The 19,487-nt window shown below is 35.9% G+C and overlaps 2 protein-coding genes across 2 annotated transcripts in view; one reads left to right on the top strand and one right to left on the bottom strand.

Moving 5' to 3' along the window:
• The first annotated feature begins 1,083 nt into the window (after positions 1-1,083).
• LOC124530249 (dipeptidyl peptidase 3) lies at positions 1,084-10,197 on the top strand. Its single transcript, XM_047104306.1, has 14 exons — positions 1,084-1,412; positions 1,534-1,655; positions 2,710-2,862; positions 3,344-3,571; positions 3,679-3,805; positions 4,176-4,464; positions 5,204-5,457; positions 5,915-6,057; positions 7,031-7,142; positions 8,937-9,069; positions 9,149-9,272; positions 9,376-9,523; positions 9,634-9,807; positions 9,877-10,197. Exons 1-14 carry the CDS (start codon positions 1,277-1,279, stop codon positions 10,029-10,031), a joined length of 2,298 nt encoding a protein of 765 aa, XP_046960262.1. The 5' UTR covers positions 1,084-1,276; the 3' UTR covers positions 10,032-10,197.
• An 84-nt stretch (positions 10,198-10,281) lies between these two features.
• The window catches only part of LOC124530248, a 41,324-nt gene continuing 32,118 nt past the window's right edge, over positions 10,282-19,487 (bottom strand). Inside the window, exons 21-26 of the mRNA XM_047104305.1 lie at positions 19,260-19,371; positions 18,700-18,797; positions 17,453-17,479; positions 16,790-16,869; positions 11,809-15,205; positions 10,282-11,382 (exon numbers count right to left, since the gene is read on the bottom strand). Of these exons, the coding sequence (XP_046960261.1) occupies positions 11,322-11,382; positions 11,809-15,205; positions 16,790-16,869; positions 17,453-17,479; positions 18,700-18,797; positions 19,260-19,371 (3,775 nt within the window). The 3' untranslated portion in view covers positions 10,282-11,321. The remainder of the gene's footprint in view (positions 11,383-11,808; positions 15,206-16,789; positions 16,870-17,452; positions 17,480-18,699; positions 18,798-19,259; positions 19,372-19,487) is intronic.

Here is a 19,487-nt window from a genome sequence, read left to right as displayed (position 1 = left end):
AACATAAGAATTAATAACATTAAATGCTTAAATATATATATATACAGATATGAACTAAAACTAGTTACTGTATAAATCTTGACCGCGTGGAATGGTGGCAAGAATGCTAGCAGCATTTCCCCGTTGAATCGCAATTTCGATCCTCTGGCCAAAAAACGAACCAGCCCTCCTGTCTCCAGTGGAGGCAATGAGGCGAGGTGTTATACTTTTGATGAAGCTTTTTACACCACTACTCCAAGGGCCAAGCGTTTCGACAGCATATTTTCGCATGAGAAATAAATATTGATAATTTGTTATAGCGTACTCAATTCGGATGTGATCGGTTTCACGAATTTTGCCGATGCGACATCTAAGTTGTGTCGTACTATACGTATCTGAGTTCTACGATAAAAACCCTCAAAGAAATTTCATATTATGATATTTCTCAAAACCATAAAATCAAAGTAGCTTTATTAGCATTTAATTAGCAAAAAACTGTATCCAAATCCAATAAAAAAATCGGTGACTAAATCCTCGAAAATCGTGTAAAATCATTGACGCTATCGTATACACATATATAGTTTTGTGTATTATTGCAATTTCATCCGACGTTGATTTCTTAGCACTTGAGGTTGATTCTATGAAATTTAATTAGAACTCTTAAGGCACTTTAAATGTATTTAATATAAACATTTCTTTTTCCAACTTGAATTTATTTAATATAAAGAAAAACATACTCAGGCAGACCAAGAATAATTAAAATTACTACATCTGTAAAAATCGTAACTTTACCTACTTTTCGTGTTCCGAGTTCCCAAATAGTTCAAAGCAAGTGCGCTACATAAAAATATAAAAATGTTTTACATTAATGATATGTATTTTATTATTAAAGGTGATAAACGATAACCATCATTACTTTTTTTCTTTTTATAAACGTTTATTAACGGTTAGATATATAATAGTAACAATATAGTAACATTACAAACATTCTTTAAAGCCCTGCTGCTGCCTTCCTTTTTTATGAAATTCTTTCGTCAACATTTTCAATCGATAATAGATTGTCATAGACAATTTTTGGTCATAAATGTCAAGACGACATTGAATGAAAGTGTCATTTGTCGTGCTGTAGCTTTCTGAACCCTGCTTCTAATTGTCAATTTGTGGAACTTTACAAATTGAAGTTTGTGAAGGGATTATTTTGTGTTTAAAGTAGATACAATATTTTAGTAAGTACGGCACTTTTAAATATTTGTAAAATATAATTACAGCTACGGTCAGGTACCTATTATTATAATCAATGTTGCTTAACCTGACTATTAATCTGTCAAAAAGCCGGCTTATTAAATATGCTGATTCATTTATTAGTAAATACAAAAAACTTTCAACGGGAGTCTCTAAATTTAACAGTGTCCAACCGGCAAAATCAATTAATGGTCAGTATCGCTACAGGGCAATTTCGGAAACATTTCATAATACAAATGCATCAAAATTTATTTTCTTATGTTACTTGCTTTAAATAACAGGAATATTTACAATTTCCAATACGTTTTTTAGCTATGGAAGACAAATCAATATATCTACTTCCCAATAATCAAAGATTTGTTGAACTAGATAGTTCGCAAGCATTTGAAAATTTGACCAATCAGGAAAAACTCTATGCTCATTATTTAAGTAAGGTAAGTGAAATAGCTTTATAAGGATTTCTTGTCAATAAATTTAAATTAATTCCAATACACATTGCTCTAATAAGAAATAACAATTTACTTACATACCTTTGTCTTATCTATAGTATATTGCTTACATAGTGTATGCTATATAGTGTAATATTATTTTCCATGAAAAAAAAAACACAAATAGTAATTAATTACAAATAAATTGTGACATGCATTCTGTTAAAACTAGAGTCTAATAGAGTTATAATAAAATTGTTTCAAAAAATCTTTGAGGTTATTCTCAGGTTAAGATTTTTTACAATCATTAACATGGATGTTATGCATAAAGAAAATTGAAAACTATGATATTTTCCCAGAATGTATTTCTTTGCAAAAATAATGAAAAGTTGAATGAACTCTAAAACAAATTTTAGAGTATAAATATATATTTCTTGAGTTCTTTATATTTTTACATAATGTTTTCTTTAATTAGAAAGAGTTGTATCATTGCCAAATATAAAAAATGAAAAAAGACTGTTTAACTGAAAAACTGTTATGCTATTGTGTTAAATTAATTTGTTACATAAATACAAAAAAAAACAAATATATTTAAATAAATTTATTATGCTAAGTTCTTGTTAAGCTGTTTCGGCCTTAATTTTTTATGGTGCCATGTTTAAATTTTAAGTTTTATTTTGTTTTTAAAATATTTTAAAGTTCCATGTAATTGCTTTTTAAAGATAATTTTCAATTCCTCATGAGTATTGAAATGAAATTCACAAATTCTGGTAATCATTTTTCTCAATACCTAATGAAACACCTGAAAAAGTCTGCAAAATTGTCAGTAATGTGTAACAAGAAAGTGCAACCCTTTAAAATTAACAAAAGCCTTGTCTTTTACAGTGTGCTTCACTTACATTAATTATGAAGGAAAATAATTACGAGGAATGCCTGACATATTTTGGAAAGCCTTAAAATTAATTTGCATGAATACAAAAATTCTGACTTACAGTAATAGTAATAATAGTGTAGTAGTATATTTATATGAATATATATTTTTGTATTGATTATTTTTTAGGCTGCTTGGAATGGTGGACTAATTGTACTTTTGCAAACAAGTCCTGAGTCACCTAAAATTTTTTCATTGCTACATAGAATCTTTCTGGCCGAGCCTTTAGATGATTTGAAGAAATCTGCAATTGGTGCAGGAGTATCAGAAGATGATTTTCAGGTACAGCTATCCGCAATTATTTAAATGTTTTGTAAAATTTATTAAAATGATTAAATTCTCATTATATTGGATTCATACACTTTGAAGTTAGAGGAAATGGTCAACCATAAATTTCTATGTTCAGCTTAGCTAATGTTATTGTTGCTAAAAAAAACCTATAAAATTATTGAGAGCCTTATTCATAAATTTTAGTAAAATATGATAGCAATACCACTTCCTACTAGATACTGTTGTTATTGTGGTTACATGTGCCAAATACAATTTTTTATCATAGAGAATAGCATAAATTGAAATACAACTATGTACAAAATAGATAATAGATAGTTGTATTTTTTTAATTTTTTCATTATAAATTTACTATATGTATTTCATTAAAATATCAAATTTATTTTAATTTCAAACACATATTTTTTCATATAAACTATAATTATTGTAAGTATGTGTGATAAATTTGTAATCTAACATTTTATTTGTTCTTTAGGCATTCCTAGTGTATGCCGGTGGACTTTTTGCGAACAGTGGAAATTATAAAGGATTTGGTGATACTAAGTTCATTCCAAATCTATCAAAAGAGACATTCGAGTCAATAGTAAGAGCATCAAAAGCATATGCGAATGATAACATACATATCACTAAATTATGGGAAAACACGAAAGATGCTATATTCAGTATTGCACCAAGATTAACAAGTCTCGGCCTGTCAGATAAAGTGAGTAAAAATGTTTAAAGTATTATATTAAGGTGTAGCCGAGGTAAACTATACAGTTGGAAAAATAACTTTTACATGATAACAATATTTTTTTTATTTTATATTAGGGTGTAACTACATATTTCTCAAGTAACTGCACGGAAGAAGATTCTAATCTTGTTAATGATTGGATGAAGACAAAGCGCATCGAGGCTTATATCTGTCGGACGTTCAAAACTTTTGCTGATGATGGATGTGAGTAAAATTATTAAATAAATAAAGTTATTAAATGATCACACATTTCTATTTTTTTTTTTTTATGGTATAGGTTGACGGACGAGCATATGGGCCACCTGATGGTAAATGGTCACCATTACCCATAGACAATGACGCCGTAAGAAATATTAACTATTCCTTAAATCGTCAATGCCCCACCAACCTTGGGAACTGAGATATTATGTCCCTTGTTGTTGTAGTTACACTGGCTCACTCACCCTTCAAACCGGAACACAACAATACTGAGTACTTTTGTTTAGCGGTAGAATAACTGATGAGTGGGTGGTACCTACCCAGACGGGCTTGCACAAAGCCCTATACACTATATGTTTTGTATGTCAATTTGCAGTACCAATATACACGATTCATTTGGCCAGTGTCGAGAAGAGTGCTAAGCCTCCACTTACAATGGAAAAAGAAAAGTACAAAAATGCATACTTCCAAGTAACACGTGGCGACTACTCTCCCTTGCTCAGCCTCGTAAACGAGAACTTGAAGAAGGCGATAGAATACGCTTCTAATGACAACGAAAGGAATATGCTGAAACATTACATTAACAGCTTCCAAGAGGGAGATCTGAATGAACACAAAGAGGGCAGCCGCTACTGGATTAAGGACAAGGGACCAATCATTGAAACGTACGTAAAACTATACTATTATATAATATTATAAATGTAAAAATATCTCTGTCTGTCGCTCTTTCACAACCACACCACTAAACCGCATTTGGTGTAATTTGGTATGAAGCAAACTTGAACTCTAAGAAAGGACATATAGTCCAAGATTTTTAGATATCCGCTCTGCATAAAATCCTTCCACGTGATTTTTCGATTGGATTATGTCGGAGGGTGCCCCCCAAGTATAAAACCGTGTTTTTGTCGCCCGAAATCGCGAGCGTTAGCCGCCATCTTGGAAAATGTTTTTTTGCATATATCTCGGAAACATATATGCAGAGCGGACCGATTTTTGGTGCTAAAATTCCTGGACTAATAGGTTACTTTTTGCTTAACACACAAAGATATAAAACGCGAGCGAAGTCGAGGGCAACAACTAGCTGCGAAATAAATGATTATAGAGTACTATAATCATTTATAACCTGTATAACCTGTGTATAATAGTAATCCTGTTGCAATTTTGACGACCTCCATGGTCGAGTGGTATGTACACCGGTTTTCATGGGTACGCCACTCTGAGGTCCCGGGTTCGATTCCCGGCCGAGTCGATGTAGATTACCATTAGTTTTCTATGTTGTCTTGGATCTGGGTGTTTGTGGTACCGTCGTTACTTCTGATTTCCATAACACAAGTGCTTCAGCTACTTACATTGGGATCAGAGTAATGTATGTGATGTTGTCTCATATTTATATTTTATAATCAGGTACCAGGGCTTCATAGAGACGTACCGCGACCCGAGCGGGCAGCGCGGCGAGTTCGAGGGCTTCGTGGCGATGGTCAACAAGGAGATGTCGCAGAAGTTCGGCCAGCTGGTGGCGGGCGCGGAGAGCTTCATCAGGCTGCTGCCCTGGGGGCGCCAGCTCGAGAAGGACTCGTTCCTGCGCCCAGACTTCACCTCGCTCGACGTGCTCACCTTCTCCGGCAGCGGCATCCCCGCCGGCATCAACATTCCAAACTGTGACTACCCCTCCATTTTCTTTGACAAGACCTTACAAGCCTTCATTGCACATTCCAAACTGTAACTACCCCCTCCATTTTCTTTGACAAGACCTTAAAAGCCTTCGTTGCTCGTTTTGGTTTTACGTAACAAAGTTTACTATATAATATGTTATGTATGGTTATTATGACATATGGTGGATTTATTCATACAAATCTGACGAAAATATTTTTTTAATATCTTATTATTCAAATAATATTCACATAAAAATCAGGTTAACTTAGGAAACTGAAAATCAAAATATACTTTATTCAAGTGGGCTTTTACAAGCACTACCACCGGTTCGGAAAGTAGATTCTACCGAGAAGAACCGGCAAGAAACACAGTAGTCTTTTTCAACATTTAAAATTAAAGATTTTGTTAATTTCACAAGGAAATGTGATAAAATATAAAATAATTGAACATTTCGCTTTGAAGATGATGAAATCCGCCAAAACGAGGGATTTAAGAACGTGTCCCTCGGCAACGTGATCCCGGCCGCCTACAAGGAGTCCGTCATCCCCTTCCTCTCGGACGATGACAAGAAACTCCTCGAGAAGTACCGAGTGGCAGCTTTTGAGGTATTACCTATGCACAGTAATTTATTTTACTTTCAAATACTGTTATGTCAATTCAAAGTCAAAATAGCTCATTGTTTATATTTAACTACCGTTTGAATTTAACACTAATTCTAAAATAAAATTAACCGAAGTTACTCCCTATTACATCCGCTAATTGCCTGTGAAAGTTCTGTCAAAATCGGTCCAGTCAAACCAGAGATTCGCCGGAACAAACAGCCATAGACAATAATTAAAAAAAATATTTCGCTTATAATACACGGTACACGTGTATAAATATGCATTTAGTACAAAGCGGTTTTTATAATATTACAACCAGACCTAATTTTATTATATTGATAAATTGTTTCAAATAATGTTTCCGAGTTAACCAATTACTTTGCAATGCTGAAAACAATAGCTACAGATATGTACATAAATTATGTCTTTAATTTCCTACAGTGTCGCTTATCTTAAATAATCTAAAATGTTAAAATAGTGGAACAGATCAATTGTTTGCAACAATTCAATTATTGACAATTGATTATTTAATCTTAAAGAAATAAGATAAATAATATTCTGACATTGTGACAAAATTTGCAGAAATAAAATGTGATTGAATATTTTTAACTGATATTTAAAAGTAATCATTGAAAAAATAACCGAAATTGTAAAACTATACTAAGATTTTTGCATAATTTTAAAATTACGTTACGGTGTCAAAGATTCGTAGGCTTGTTAGGACTTATCTAACTGATATATGTGGTGTGGTGTTATAGCAGACGGTATATCCAGCCATATCGGTGTTTAAGTCAATATCTATAAATTAGACAATACGAATCCAACAGATTTGGAAATTTAAGTTATACATACTTATTGATATATAGTTTATCTGAATATTTTTTAAGAGGTTATCAAAAAACGGTAGATGGTTACTTTAAAAAAAATTTATTAATTTTGGTTGAAGTAATTTTTGAATTATATTTACATATCTCAGGTACAAGTGGGTCTCCATGAACTTCTCGGACACGGCAGTGGGAAGCTGTTACGGCAGAACGCCGATGGAACGTTCAATTTTGACAAGGAGACGGTCAAGAACCCGCTCACGGGTGAGTCTTCCATTTCTTCTAATTACAAAACATTATAGTCAAGAAGTATTCGATAAATTTTTCTGTCATCAATGGATATACATGAAGTAGCTTTATTTTAGATAATTTATTAACGTTATCGGAAAACTTAAGAAAGGTTATAGATATTGTAATATAAAATTGAAGGGGGGCCAATTGTAATATATAATTGGCTAAAAATAAATTTAAATTTAAAAAAATATTAATTTTCTTCGAGGCAAACTAAAAATTCGGTAGAGCTGGACAAGATTTTTTTTTAAATTAAACAAATCCTCGACAGAAAGTGCTCCGGAAGTCAGTTAAATAACCCTTCAACATTACAAGTAGATTTACAGAAAAGGCAAATCTATGATATAAATTAATTTATTCCAAAAGAATAATATATAAAAATAATTTTAACAATTAAAAAGTCTTAAAGTAACAACGATAACAAAATCGGGCGCCTGGATGTTTACATCCATTTTAATTCACTAATCTTAATTAAATATTTACTTATTGTAAATGTTTTAAAGTTAGCAAAAAAATATATTTTAAAGTTAGACAAAGTTATGTAATAAAAGTTACAAACAAGTCAAAAATGAAGTTTTAATAACGTTACAACAATATATAACTATCCTTTAAAAAAAAGTGTTTGAATGCCAAATTTTCATAAAGTTATAAAAATGTATACTAAATCCCACGAAGTTCCAAAGTTGCGGTAAAAATAAATATGTAAAAATTACATACCGGAATCCAGAAGTATATTCAAAATATCCAAAGAAATAAAGTTCATCAGTTCTTCGAAAAGCGTTGAAAATAATCCACTCAAAGATACAGCCAAAGAAGATAATTCAAGGAATAATCCTCGATAATACAGTTGTAGAAAATAATGGTAGAAAAATACCAATTGAAAATAAACTGTTGAAAATAACCATTGAAAATAACTGCAAAAGAGAAACAATTCTAATTAGAACCTAACACGAATTTCGAATTTCGAAATCTATAGTTTCACTTTAATAATTCAACCAACTTACCCGGTCAATCCCGGTTATTTTCCAAAAATAACAAAATGCATCATGGGAAATATTCTAAAGATTCCCTGTAAAGAACCACAATCGTTGTTACGAAACCGAACAATTGAAATAAATTCAAATTTCGAAGAAAGTTTTTCGACTTACCACGAGGCGACAAATATCCAAATTTATTTTTGTAATCCGATATGGATTTACTTTCAATCGTTTAAATTAAGACATATCGTGCCTTAAAACTTCAATTTTCAACAATATTCAATAGTTTAAACCAAATAAAAGTTACAAAAACTTTGAAAATAATTTAGCGTCACATTTCGACTTAAAAGGCGGAAGGAAAGTGAGGTCTTAGACAAATGTCAAAGATGATCTTTGATCTTTCTCAAAGATAATATAAAGATAATAAATCACAATTAGGTCAGGAATGCATAATGCATAAAAAGTGCATTTTTATTTTAAATGTCAAATTTAGCGGTATTTTTAAATTATGCAAAAACATAGCCTTAGAAATGGTTGTCAAAGTCAAATGACAGATGACATCCGATAACTTATGTTAGAAATTTAATATTTTTTTGACGAAATTATTTAAAAATGGATGAAACATGTAACGTGCGCCACAATTACGTTACAATATAAATATGCTAAATATTTTCTGAATTTGTTGTTACTACTAGATTTTTATATTTACATCAAAATGTTAAGTAGGACAACACTAAAGTCTGCTTATATCTGCAGAATATATTTTTGTAAAAATCATATTGTTCATCAGGAAAGGAAATCGAATCGTGGTACACCGAAGGGGAGACGTACGACAGCAAGTTCACGACGCTGGGGTCCGCCTTCGAGGAGTGCCGCGCTGAGGCCGTCGGACTCTACCTCTCGCTCGAGCCGCAGATACTCAAGTAACGCTCACATGGCATGACTTTATTACTGGGAAAACCTAATCTTTTTACATATATTATAAAATAATTCTACTTATAGAATCTTCGGTTACGAGGGCGAAGAGGCACAAAATGTCATGTACGTGAACTGGCTTAGTCTACTCTGGAACGGAGCTGCGAAGGCGACGGAGATGTACCAACCCGCTAACAAAATCTGGCTACAGGTATGTTATATTTGTATACATTTTGATTAAATTTAAATTTTGACAGTACTAATACTCATTTTCTCATGGGTATTTTTATATAACATTTACATTTTTTTTATAGGCCCATGCAAGAGCGCGGTTCGTTTTGATGCGTTTGTTGGAGTTGGAAGGCAACGGACTGCTTACCGTCACCGAGGTGGAACCTGGAAAGAATTTGCTTCTCACATTGGACAAAAGTCGCCTGGCTACAGACGGCAAAAGAATTATTGGTGAGCAATTTCCTAGTTAACAAAGTAATAACTCATATTGTTATCGCTTATATCGTAGTCCTATGGGCTATGAGTATATCAGTAATTTATTATAATTTATGCGGTACCAGGCGAATTCCTCGTCAAACTGCAAACCATCAAGGCGACGGGCGACGTGGCTGCGGGCGAGAAATTATTCGATACGTACAGCCGTCTCGAGCAGCCCTGGAGCAGTTGGAGGGACATCGTCATGATGCACAAACAGCCCCGGAATATATTCGTCCAGCCGAACACCGTGCACGAAGGTAGCCATCGGGCCAAATATATTTAATTTAGTGTGCGAGAATGCCATAAAGTTACTTCGGTCTCCGCAGGCGACAGCGTGCAGTTGAAGCGCTACCCGGCCAGCGCGGAGGGCATGGTGGCGTCATGGGTGGAGCGCTTCCCGGGCGCCGCCGTGCACGACGAGTTGGAGCGCCTCGCCGACCTCGAGCGCGCGCACTTCGCAGACCTGCAGCGTCTGCTCTGAGCACACCGACCGGCCGCGTCTGCTCTGAGCACACCGACCGGTCGCGTCTGCTCTGAGCACGCCGGATCCTGCTCTGAGCGCACACCGTGCTGAGGTGCGTGCTCTGAGCACTCCTCGGCACTTGTGAAATAACTTCTATCTATGCAAATATATTTTATACGAAGCACTGTGTAGTTTTGACTTTGACTTCCGATACGTTTCTGCAATTGTATAGTTTACCGAGCGAGAGGGTCGAAATGAAAAGCCAATCTTTCAACTATATAATTTATTCACATTCAATACAAAACGTGTGTGATAGTAATTATAATATTCGAAAGAGTCCGTATTGCCTATTGATAAAATATTAATAATCACCACACACTAATAAATAATTATTAAAATTCTAATGAAATGATAAAATAAATAAATAATGACAAATAGTAATAAATTGAGTCACATCAAAATGTCGCTTTACCAACAGCGCAAACGCCTTACACAGACTAGTTTTCCACTGACATATAAATGTGAAAATGGCAACAAATGAAAAACAGTAACTATTTCTTTTTAAATATTTCCGTTTGATTTAACAAAATAGATTCTTTATATTCGAAAACATTATATGTATATACCTACGCAATGTAAGTAGTTGTAACTTTTACTATAAATACTAATTACTCCTAAGAAAACCTTCAACTAAGCACCATTCTATTCGATTACTGTTGCGACGTGTCTAAGCAGTCAGTACTATTCGGTTATTATAAACATTTAAACTTATGAGCTGACTTACGTTATCAACAATCAATAATATCTAAAATAATTAAAATTAAACATACTGAGTAAAACATTTGTGCAAAAACACTAAAACTTGTGTCATTTTTCACCAAACTTTACTATCAAATCCAGTTGCTTATGTTATAAAGGCACATAAGATCAATTCACAATAAAGTTTCTAAAAAATTAATATTCGCAAAATATCGTTAAAATTGTATATTCTTATGAAAGATCTTGTCGAAGAAATATTTAACTAAATATATTAGTTGTAGAAATGATGTAGAATCCTTTTTCGATAACTTTTTTTCACGAGACTTTCGAGATTCTTAGGTACGACATAATGTGGATATGCTAGGATATTGGCAAGAAGAATACGCAGTCGATATACGTAGTTACAGATAAACGGAAATATTCTAGTCGTATTCAGTTTAGGATTTGGAAAACGTTCGTTTTCACGTCAATTATCTGTAAATAAATATGCTAGTCAGAAATGCGTTACAAATAAAATTTCGTAGTGGATATTTTCATCAATAGCGCCTCTCAGTCAATTTTCGCAGCGCGTTCTGAACTGTCGCCTTCGCTTTTAGATGTGACATTGGATCTGAAATTTAAATTCGTCCTTATTTTTATACACATAATGAATATATACAGTCGCTTTACCGTTACGTTGCTCAATTTCGTTGATGCTTGCTATGATAATAACGTGCCATGAAATATATAATCAACGGTATTATTTCTACTGAATGAAATTTTTCGTTAATCGAGAGCACTTCCTCCTTCAAATCTGTGTTTTATTTGTATAAATAACTGTACTTATTAGTGTGAAAGATTAAACGAATGTTCATATTTATAACAATGAAAAGTTTAATACAAATATTTATAAAACTATTGTATTAAAAACTTAAGCATTAGTTCCGTAAATTTAATTCAAAAGCGTGAAGCGTGCACAGAGAAAAATATTATACTCGGGAAAAGTTATTTATAAAATTATTTACGTTACATGAAATTATCGTGGAAATATACACACCTCGGTACTGATTCCTTTTCAGGGTCAGGCTTTCTTGTGACACTGATCGAAATCTTTTTTTGTCTTATTTTATCGAGTATGTTTTCAGGACTAGGTTCTTTTTCGCTTTCTTTTAGTATTATGGCAGAGTTCCTCGTTCGTTTTGGTCTGTACGTAGCATAGCTACCGGGTGAAAATAATGAATTAGTTCGGCTGTACTTGAGGGTATCTCTAGGAAGACCGTAAGTTTGATCTTCTGTCGGATCAGTGCTTTCGAATAATGACTTCGTTCTCGAGTATCTATGAGAATTGTACGATGAAGGTTGGTCATAGTCCAGATACGACCTAGCCCCCGAATATTTTCTGTCGAGTGATCTATACAAATCAACTTTGTCGTTGATGCCATCGTACCTGTAGTTACTTCTCGTATTGATAGGCAAGTCGCTTAGTAAGGATCGGTAGCGTTCTGTGGACGGTGATATATCTGAACCGACCGATAAGCCCGGTGACAGGTCATAATTTCCTGGAGATGTCGGCGACGCGTCATACTTCGAGTCGGATGCATGAGAATGTATCCTCGCCAATGGGTCGTATTCCGTAGCTCCGGGACCAACTAAACTACTCTTCCTTCTTTGTTTCTTTTCGTTAAATCTCGAGTAAAAACTTTTCCTTCTTATCCTATCAACGATGTCCTCCTTCTCTGGACTTATCGATTCACGATTTCGAATACATATGTGATGAGTGCTGTCATTTACATGATGTTTACTTTTGCCGTCTACACTCGTTTCAGACTTAATATCGGAATTCGAATATGTTGATCTGCTTCGAGATCGACTTCGCTTCAAAGTATCGCAATAATCTTTTAGGTCACTATCTAAAAGTGCTTTATTTTTATCTAAGACGTCATTTTTGTCTACTTGTTTTTCGACATCGGAATAATTTACAACTTGTGGTTCTATCACAGCATTTGTAGGAACTATTTTTTTTACTCTTGGCAACCTAGAGAAATCTAATTTTAAAGTATTTTTGGAATCATTTTCTTTTTTAAGTACTTGGCGTTCATTATTTTCTACTTTAGTTATATTATCATCTTCACTCGATGACCTGTTAAATCTACTTTTACGTCCTAAACCGTTTAATAATAATGAATTTGGCCGTTTGGGCTTGTCTTCTGAATCAATGGAATTCGCTACGTTATCGTTTTTAGTTGTACAATCGTTGTTTACGTTTATATTTTCTTTGCAATTTTTTTCTATGACCGATTTAGTGTTCTTTTCTTTTGGTTCAAATTTCCTGAACAAACCTAATACTTTGGATACAGTTGTTTTATTTTGATTGCTGTTTTCTAGAGCAGCAACGTCCGTTATCGTCACGGCTCTTTTAATTAAATTAGATTCTGAAATCGATTCGATATTTGCTGGTACAGAGTGTTCTCGTTGATTTCGACTTTGTTTAGAAGAATCGTTATTCTTATCGTTTATTGGGATACTATTGTAAGAAACTTTTTCTGGTGAGTTTGATTTAGACGATGTAAATTTTTCCAACTTATGTCCTATCGATTGCAATACTGATTTCTTTTTGGGAACCGTCGTTGTCTTTGCAGTATCATCTACACTTTTATCTTTTTCCTTAACTTTTTTAATGACTTTCTTTTTATCTCCAGAGCTTTTTGTCTCATTGCCGTCTGAAATGCTTAAATCAGTCTTTGATTTTGACGAAACTTTTTTAATAATTTTCTTCTTAATCACTCCTTTTTTCTCATTCACTTGATTTTCTGGTGACGTTGACTTTACATCATCTTTCACGGTACCATTTTTAACCTTCTTTAGCTCATCGTTGCTATTATCGACCTTGACTTCAGAAATCTCTGCCTTTTCATTTTTATCTTTTAAATTTGTAACTTTATATTTCTTTAATGTCAAAGAGTCGTTTCCTATTTTATTTTCTGTTTTTGAATCCATTGATTCCATTTTCGTCTGTGAATCTGATTTTGTTACTAATGGTTTTGGTTTTTTTGGTAAAGTTATGCTAAAGCTTACTTCTATGTCGGTTTTTCCATCTGAAACATTTGTCACTTCCTTTGAAGTTTTTATATCCTCTTTTTTATTATTACGGTTCAAGTAAACTTTTTCTGGAGAAGGACTACTTGTAGGATAGCTCTTTGGTCGTATTAGTTTTGATTCCCTGTTAATTTTTCTATCTTCTATTTCATTATCGTCATTTCTACAACTATCTGTTACTAAGTTCTTATTCGTATCGTCATATTTTTCGATATTTTTTATTGGATAACTTTTAGGTCTGCTCAATTTTGAGTCTAAGTTAGGAACCTTTTGCTTCGTGTCATTGCATTCTTTAAGATCTTTAGTTTGTTGCATCACAACTGAAGAATCTAAATTAGTTTCCTTTATATTATCTAGAATAGGGAAAAATGGCGTATTGGATCTACTGCGGTCTTTTAATATTAAATTAGTCATGGGAGATAGACATTTTCTCGTAGAACATTCATCTTTTGAAGTAGTCTGAAAATCATTCATTTCAATAGGGTTTTTAGTGACAGTTTCTAACGATTTATTTTTCTTTTCCCTTATTTCTTTTAATATTTTTTGAGTTTCTAATTCCTTTTCTTTCTTATGCTTAGCATATGAACTTTCGTCAGAAGGCGTATCGAAAAAATCTGAACGAAGGAATCTAGAAATTCGTTTTTTCGACGCATCCCCACTTAACCTTAATGAATGACGTCTGAAATTCGATCCTGGAGTATTAATCATGGCGGGCGATCCATACGCTGCAATATAGCTGGGTTCCGACAATATGCTACCACCGTCCGACGAGTACGTCGTCTCGTCCAAAGATAAATGTCTCTCGGGCGCTAAATATTTACTCAACAACGGCCGCTCCTGCGCGTACCGAGCGCTCTCGCCCCTGGAGCTATCGGAATCTCTAGTCGACGAGTCCACTTTAGCCGGACTATCTCGTTCGAACTCCGGCACAGAGGACGGCGACTCGGGTTCCCTCGATGGGGCCTCACGCCGCCTGACTCGAGGCAGGGTACAGAACTGCGGCGCGGCCGAGTCGTCGTCGGCGGGCTCGTCGGCGGGCGCGGGGGCGGGCGCGGGGTCGGGGCGCGGGTCGCCGCCGGCCGACAGCGAGCGGTCGGGGCGCGCGCGCGGCGCGGGCGCGGCGTGCAGCGACAGCGTGCGGCGCAGGCGCGCGGCGGCGCGCGGCGGCAGGTGCGCCAGCAGGTGGCGCTGCAGGCGCCGCGACAGCGCCGGCGTGAGGCCCGACAGCGCCTGCATCTCGCGCTCCGAGAACTCTATCGCGCTCAAGTCCAGGTCCGACAGATCCAGTGCGTCGGGGGCGTCCGTCTCCGAGTTGGGCGAGGCTCTCGTTTGGTGCTTGCCGGTTTTCTTACTACTACCTGCAATTCAATCGAAAACACACGATTTCCATCATGCATGACGTTCGCTAGGATGGTATATTTACAGTGTCGTTATACGGATGGTGGGTCGACTGGCTACGGTATACACCTCCGGTAGCGATCCGGTCTCCTTCTTGGCGACGGCTCGGAGGGAGCCCCGCGAGCCGGGAAGTTATTTTTGTCTTGATTAGGAGATGCAAACATAGATGCGACTAGTTAATAGTTACGGGTTTTAGTTTAAGTAAAAATTAACAATTAATGTCATACGAAAAGCGAAAATGCAAACCAAAACACACAGTAAATTTATGCATTAAAATGTTGCTTTCGGAATCAAAAGTGATTTACCAGAATGCTTTCTAAATAATTATTGCATTAGCGATTCCACATAACGGAGGCGTCCTTACTCTGAGATCAGCCGCAACGCGCGATGCGCAACACAAAACACAAATGAAGAAATAAAGATAGTTTAGTACCTATTCTTGCGTGGCGTTTGTGGTGGGTTTGTGGTCGGCGCCGGAGCCGCTGTGAAGTGGAGATTTGGTCGGAGCATGCAGTGTAACGCGCAACCCAACTGCAACCACACCAACACAACCTCACTACTGCGTGTCCGCTCGCCTCCCGCTGCGCCCTAGCGTGTGGCTCTACGTACCGGTCGTGTGGCGGAAACTCGCCTACCGTCTACCACATCGACTAACTACGATAAGGCTGTGGCTGTGATTCTTTCCAAACAAATTAATTAACTGTACGATTTGTTTGATTTTGTGATGTGTCTTTGGAGAAATTTAAAATAAAAAAAATGTTCTACGTCATTCGTACTGTGTTCCTTAGCCTCGAAATTTGCTGTGCGACGTGAATAATGCCTTTCCTGAACACTTCATGCAATACATAACTACATCGATGAATTTATGAATATATAGAGCAAGGCAACATTTTCCTGCTAATGTTAGAGGGGGTAGAAAAATTCCACACCTGCACAAGGAATGCTTTATAAAACAATGTAAACACTACAATGCAAAAAAAAAGTTAAATTTAGTAAAAGTGTTAATAAAAAATCTAAAAACACACTGAAACATTGAACAGACCATTTTGAACACGTTCCATGTTCACAATGGTCCGTTCAACGCGGCTGTTATATAGAAAAATTGCCGACCGAAAACGTTACTAATACCGGACGTGACGCGTTTTGACACAACCCATAGAGCGCGGTTCATAGTTAATCGATCTGTTTAGTGAAGCTGGCGGTACTGTGAGTGGGAGCCGTGCGGAGCTTAGCTGCTGGCCGTGCCGTGAGTGAATGATGTCTGTACAATTCTTGTCTAAGAGTTTACGACTCAGTGTTCACTTCAGATAAATGAAATAAGAATATAATATTCAAGACAAAAAAATTGTGAAATTATTTAAAATTTTTTTTTTTTATATGTTCAACAGTGATGTCATAAATGTGTGATAAAAAAAAATAATGTGATATGAATCTAATATAGTAAACGTTGGCAGAGACGTCGGTCGTGTACTCGTGTAGTGTAAGCGAGTGCGTGCGGTATCGGCAACGTTTCGGCGTGCGCAAGCGGTGCGGGCGTCACTCACCTCGTGGCGTGGCGGGCCGCGCCTTGCCGAACACGGAGTCGAACGGCGCGTGCAGATCGCGCGAGCCCCAACCCTCGCGCCTGCGACACAACAGCGTTACAGAGCGATGCGCCCTCTGTACCTTAATACTCTATGGCGCTACTTATACTACTGACACATACAGAGCGAACCGCACAGGCGACTCTCTGTACTTTAATACTCTACGGGCGCTACAGCGATGCGCCCTCTGTACCTTAATACTCTATGGCGCTACTTATACTACTGACACATACAGAGCGAACCGCACAGGCGACTCTCTGTACTTTAATACTCTACGGGCGCTACAGCGATGCGCCCTCTGTACCTTAATACTCTATGGCGCTACTTATACTACTGACACATACAGAGCGAACCGCACAGGCGACTCTCTGTACTTTAATACTCTACGGGCGCTACAGCGATGCGCCCTCTGTACCTTAATACTCTATGGCGCTACTTATACTACTGACACTCACGTTTCTGAAACGCTTCTTTTATTTTCCGTATATCTATGGGTGCTGCGTGTAAAGTACAAATGCTATTAATAAAAATAATATTCAATAATAGTGGTATGGACATATTATTATTCTGTTATTAATTCGGTGTCCTACGATAACATGTTTAGATGAAAATGTTGATACTCACAAGAGGTTTCTCCGCGGTAAGTGGGGGCTGCATGCGGAAAAAACGTCATTATTTATTAGTCTGTACACAGAAAAGCATGCGTGATTAATTAATTACCTGAAAATAACCTGAATGAAACAAATTATATGAAAATTCATGGATGTAACATTTATACATTTATTATCGTTTTATTGCGTTAAAATGGAAATGTATATTATGGTATAAACTTATGAAATAGTGCATTCATATTCAAAGTCAATATCAAAATCTTTATCAAATATAGAAACGTTAAAATTGATTATTCTTATATTTGTTAAAAAATCTACCACTGGTTTTGAAATAAATACCTCCGACCTGAAGGGAGCCAGCTAAAGAAACTCAGAGGAATCTTAGCATCTCATATTATTAATTATGGGTTATAATAAAACAACAATCCTTTTTCCTTAAATGATCTACATAGGTTGAATGTTTAATTACCAAGGTCAACATCGTTGAGGCAATAGTTTTATTATACTTATAAAATTTTGTATGACTCATATAAACACACTCAAATTAATCTCACTGAACTATTTCTTATAGTTTTATCATGAATTACGTTCCATATTGTTCACCATGATGATATATTAATACATTTTGAAAAACAAATCGAATTACTGTTAATGCGTTGAGTAGGTGAATGGGACTTTAACGTTAAGTAACAGCCTGTATATACCAAAATTGGACAAATCCTAAAAAATAATTAATAATACGAGCAAAAAAAAACAACAAAACCTCTCGCTCTAGCTTGTGTTGTATTTAAGAATTTGATTCAACAAATTTATTTTTAAAATTAAATTAAATCATTCGCTTTAATTAGTATGAGAGCTCCTCGTGTTTATAATGTACTCTTAGTGTGCGTGAGATGATCTCGTGATCTCAGCGTGAATGTTGGGGGAGTGAACAAAGATAACTATTCGTTAAGTACGGGGGTCCATCGCAATTGCCGATTGATCTTTTAATTATCAAACAAGCTCGAGGCGGCACTTTCTTGTCGTTATTCTTGACAGCGGGAGTCACACTCCCTACAGTGATATTATACTCGTATTATTTATTATATTTATAGGAAAGCACCATCTTTCCTTAATAAGATAAGAAGCTTGTTGCTTGGGATTTTATAAAACTGAATTAACATCAACTAATTTTTTCCAAAATAATTTTTTGGCTGTTTTTAATGAGTATTAAGGGAAATATTAGGCAAAAGTGGGAGGGGGGAGGGCGACGTGACTCACCTGTTGAAGAAGGGCGACTGCAGGTTGTAGAAGAGGGAGTGCGGGTGCTGGAAGCCAGGGCCCTCCTCGCCGTTGAGCCGCTGAGTCAGCGCTCGCACCTGCACGCGACGTGCATATGTTTAAATAAATAAATAAATATGAGACAACATCACATACATTACTCTGATCCCAATGTAAGTAGCTGAAGCACTTGTGTTATGGAAATCAGAAGTAACGACGGTACCACAAACACCCAGACCCAAGACAACATAGAAAACTAATGGTAATCTACATCGACTCTGCCGGGAATCGAACCCGGAACCTCAGAGTGGCCATGAAAACCGGTGTACACACCACTCGACCATGGAGGTCGTCAAATGTTTATATGTTATAACAATATATAAAGTTTATCACTGACATTAAAATGCCAATTCTAAGTATATTTAAATTGGTATCATAAAATGAAATAAAGGATAATAACTGTCTTTTATATAGAGTTAACATGATAGGTACGACGGGACACTTGAAAGTTATAACTTTTAAATGGCCTGTATTAATAATAAGCAAGAATGTAAACATACTCTGTGTAATAGAGTGGAGAAAAGATTCTCCGCGGTGAGAAGGTGGAAGCCCTCGTCCTCCTCGTCTTCTTCTCCGGAACTCACGGACTCCGCACGAGCAGCTCGAGTAGATCTATATAATCACATTCACATTAAAGGTCGATAAGAGTTCGTCACAATGTATTTAGTTAAAGTATGTGTCCTTTTCTTGATATCACGAATACAGCTCTCCAGTGTCTTAACTCAATA

This window comes from Vanessa cardui, chromosome 6 (genome assembly GCF_905220365.1).
Source record: "Vanessa cardui chromosome 6, ilVanCard2.1, whole genome shotgun sequence".
Taxonomy (NCBI): domain Eukaryota; kingdom Metazoa; phylum Arthropoda; class Insecta; order Lepidoptera; family Nymphalidae; genus Vanessa; species Vanessa cardui.
Note: the sequence above shows the minus strand (reverse complement) of the source record. Positions and strands in the feature narration are given on the sequence as shown.

Bases quoted from the DNA above. Each gene is read 5' to 3' on its own strand.
- LOC124530249 (XM_047104306.1), top strand. From the start codon at position 1,277: ATGTTGCTTAACCTGACTATTAATCTGTCAAAAAGCCGGCTTATTAAA. The intron at 4,465-5,203 runs GTACGTAAAACT...TTTTATAATCAG, and splicing joins AAGGGACCAATCATTGAAAC to GTACCAGGGCTTCATAGAGA. The intron at 5,458-5,914 runs GTGACTACCCCT...TTCGCTTTGAAG, and splicing joins CGGCATCAACATTCCAAACT to ATGATGAAATCCGCCAAAAC.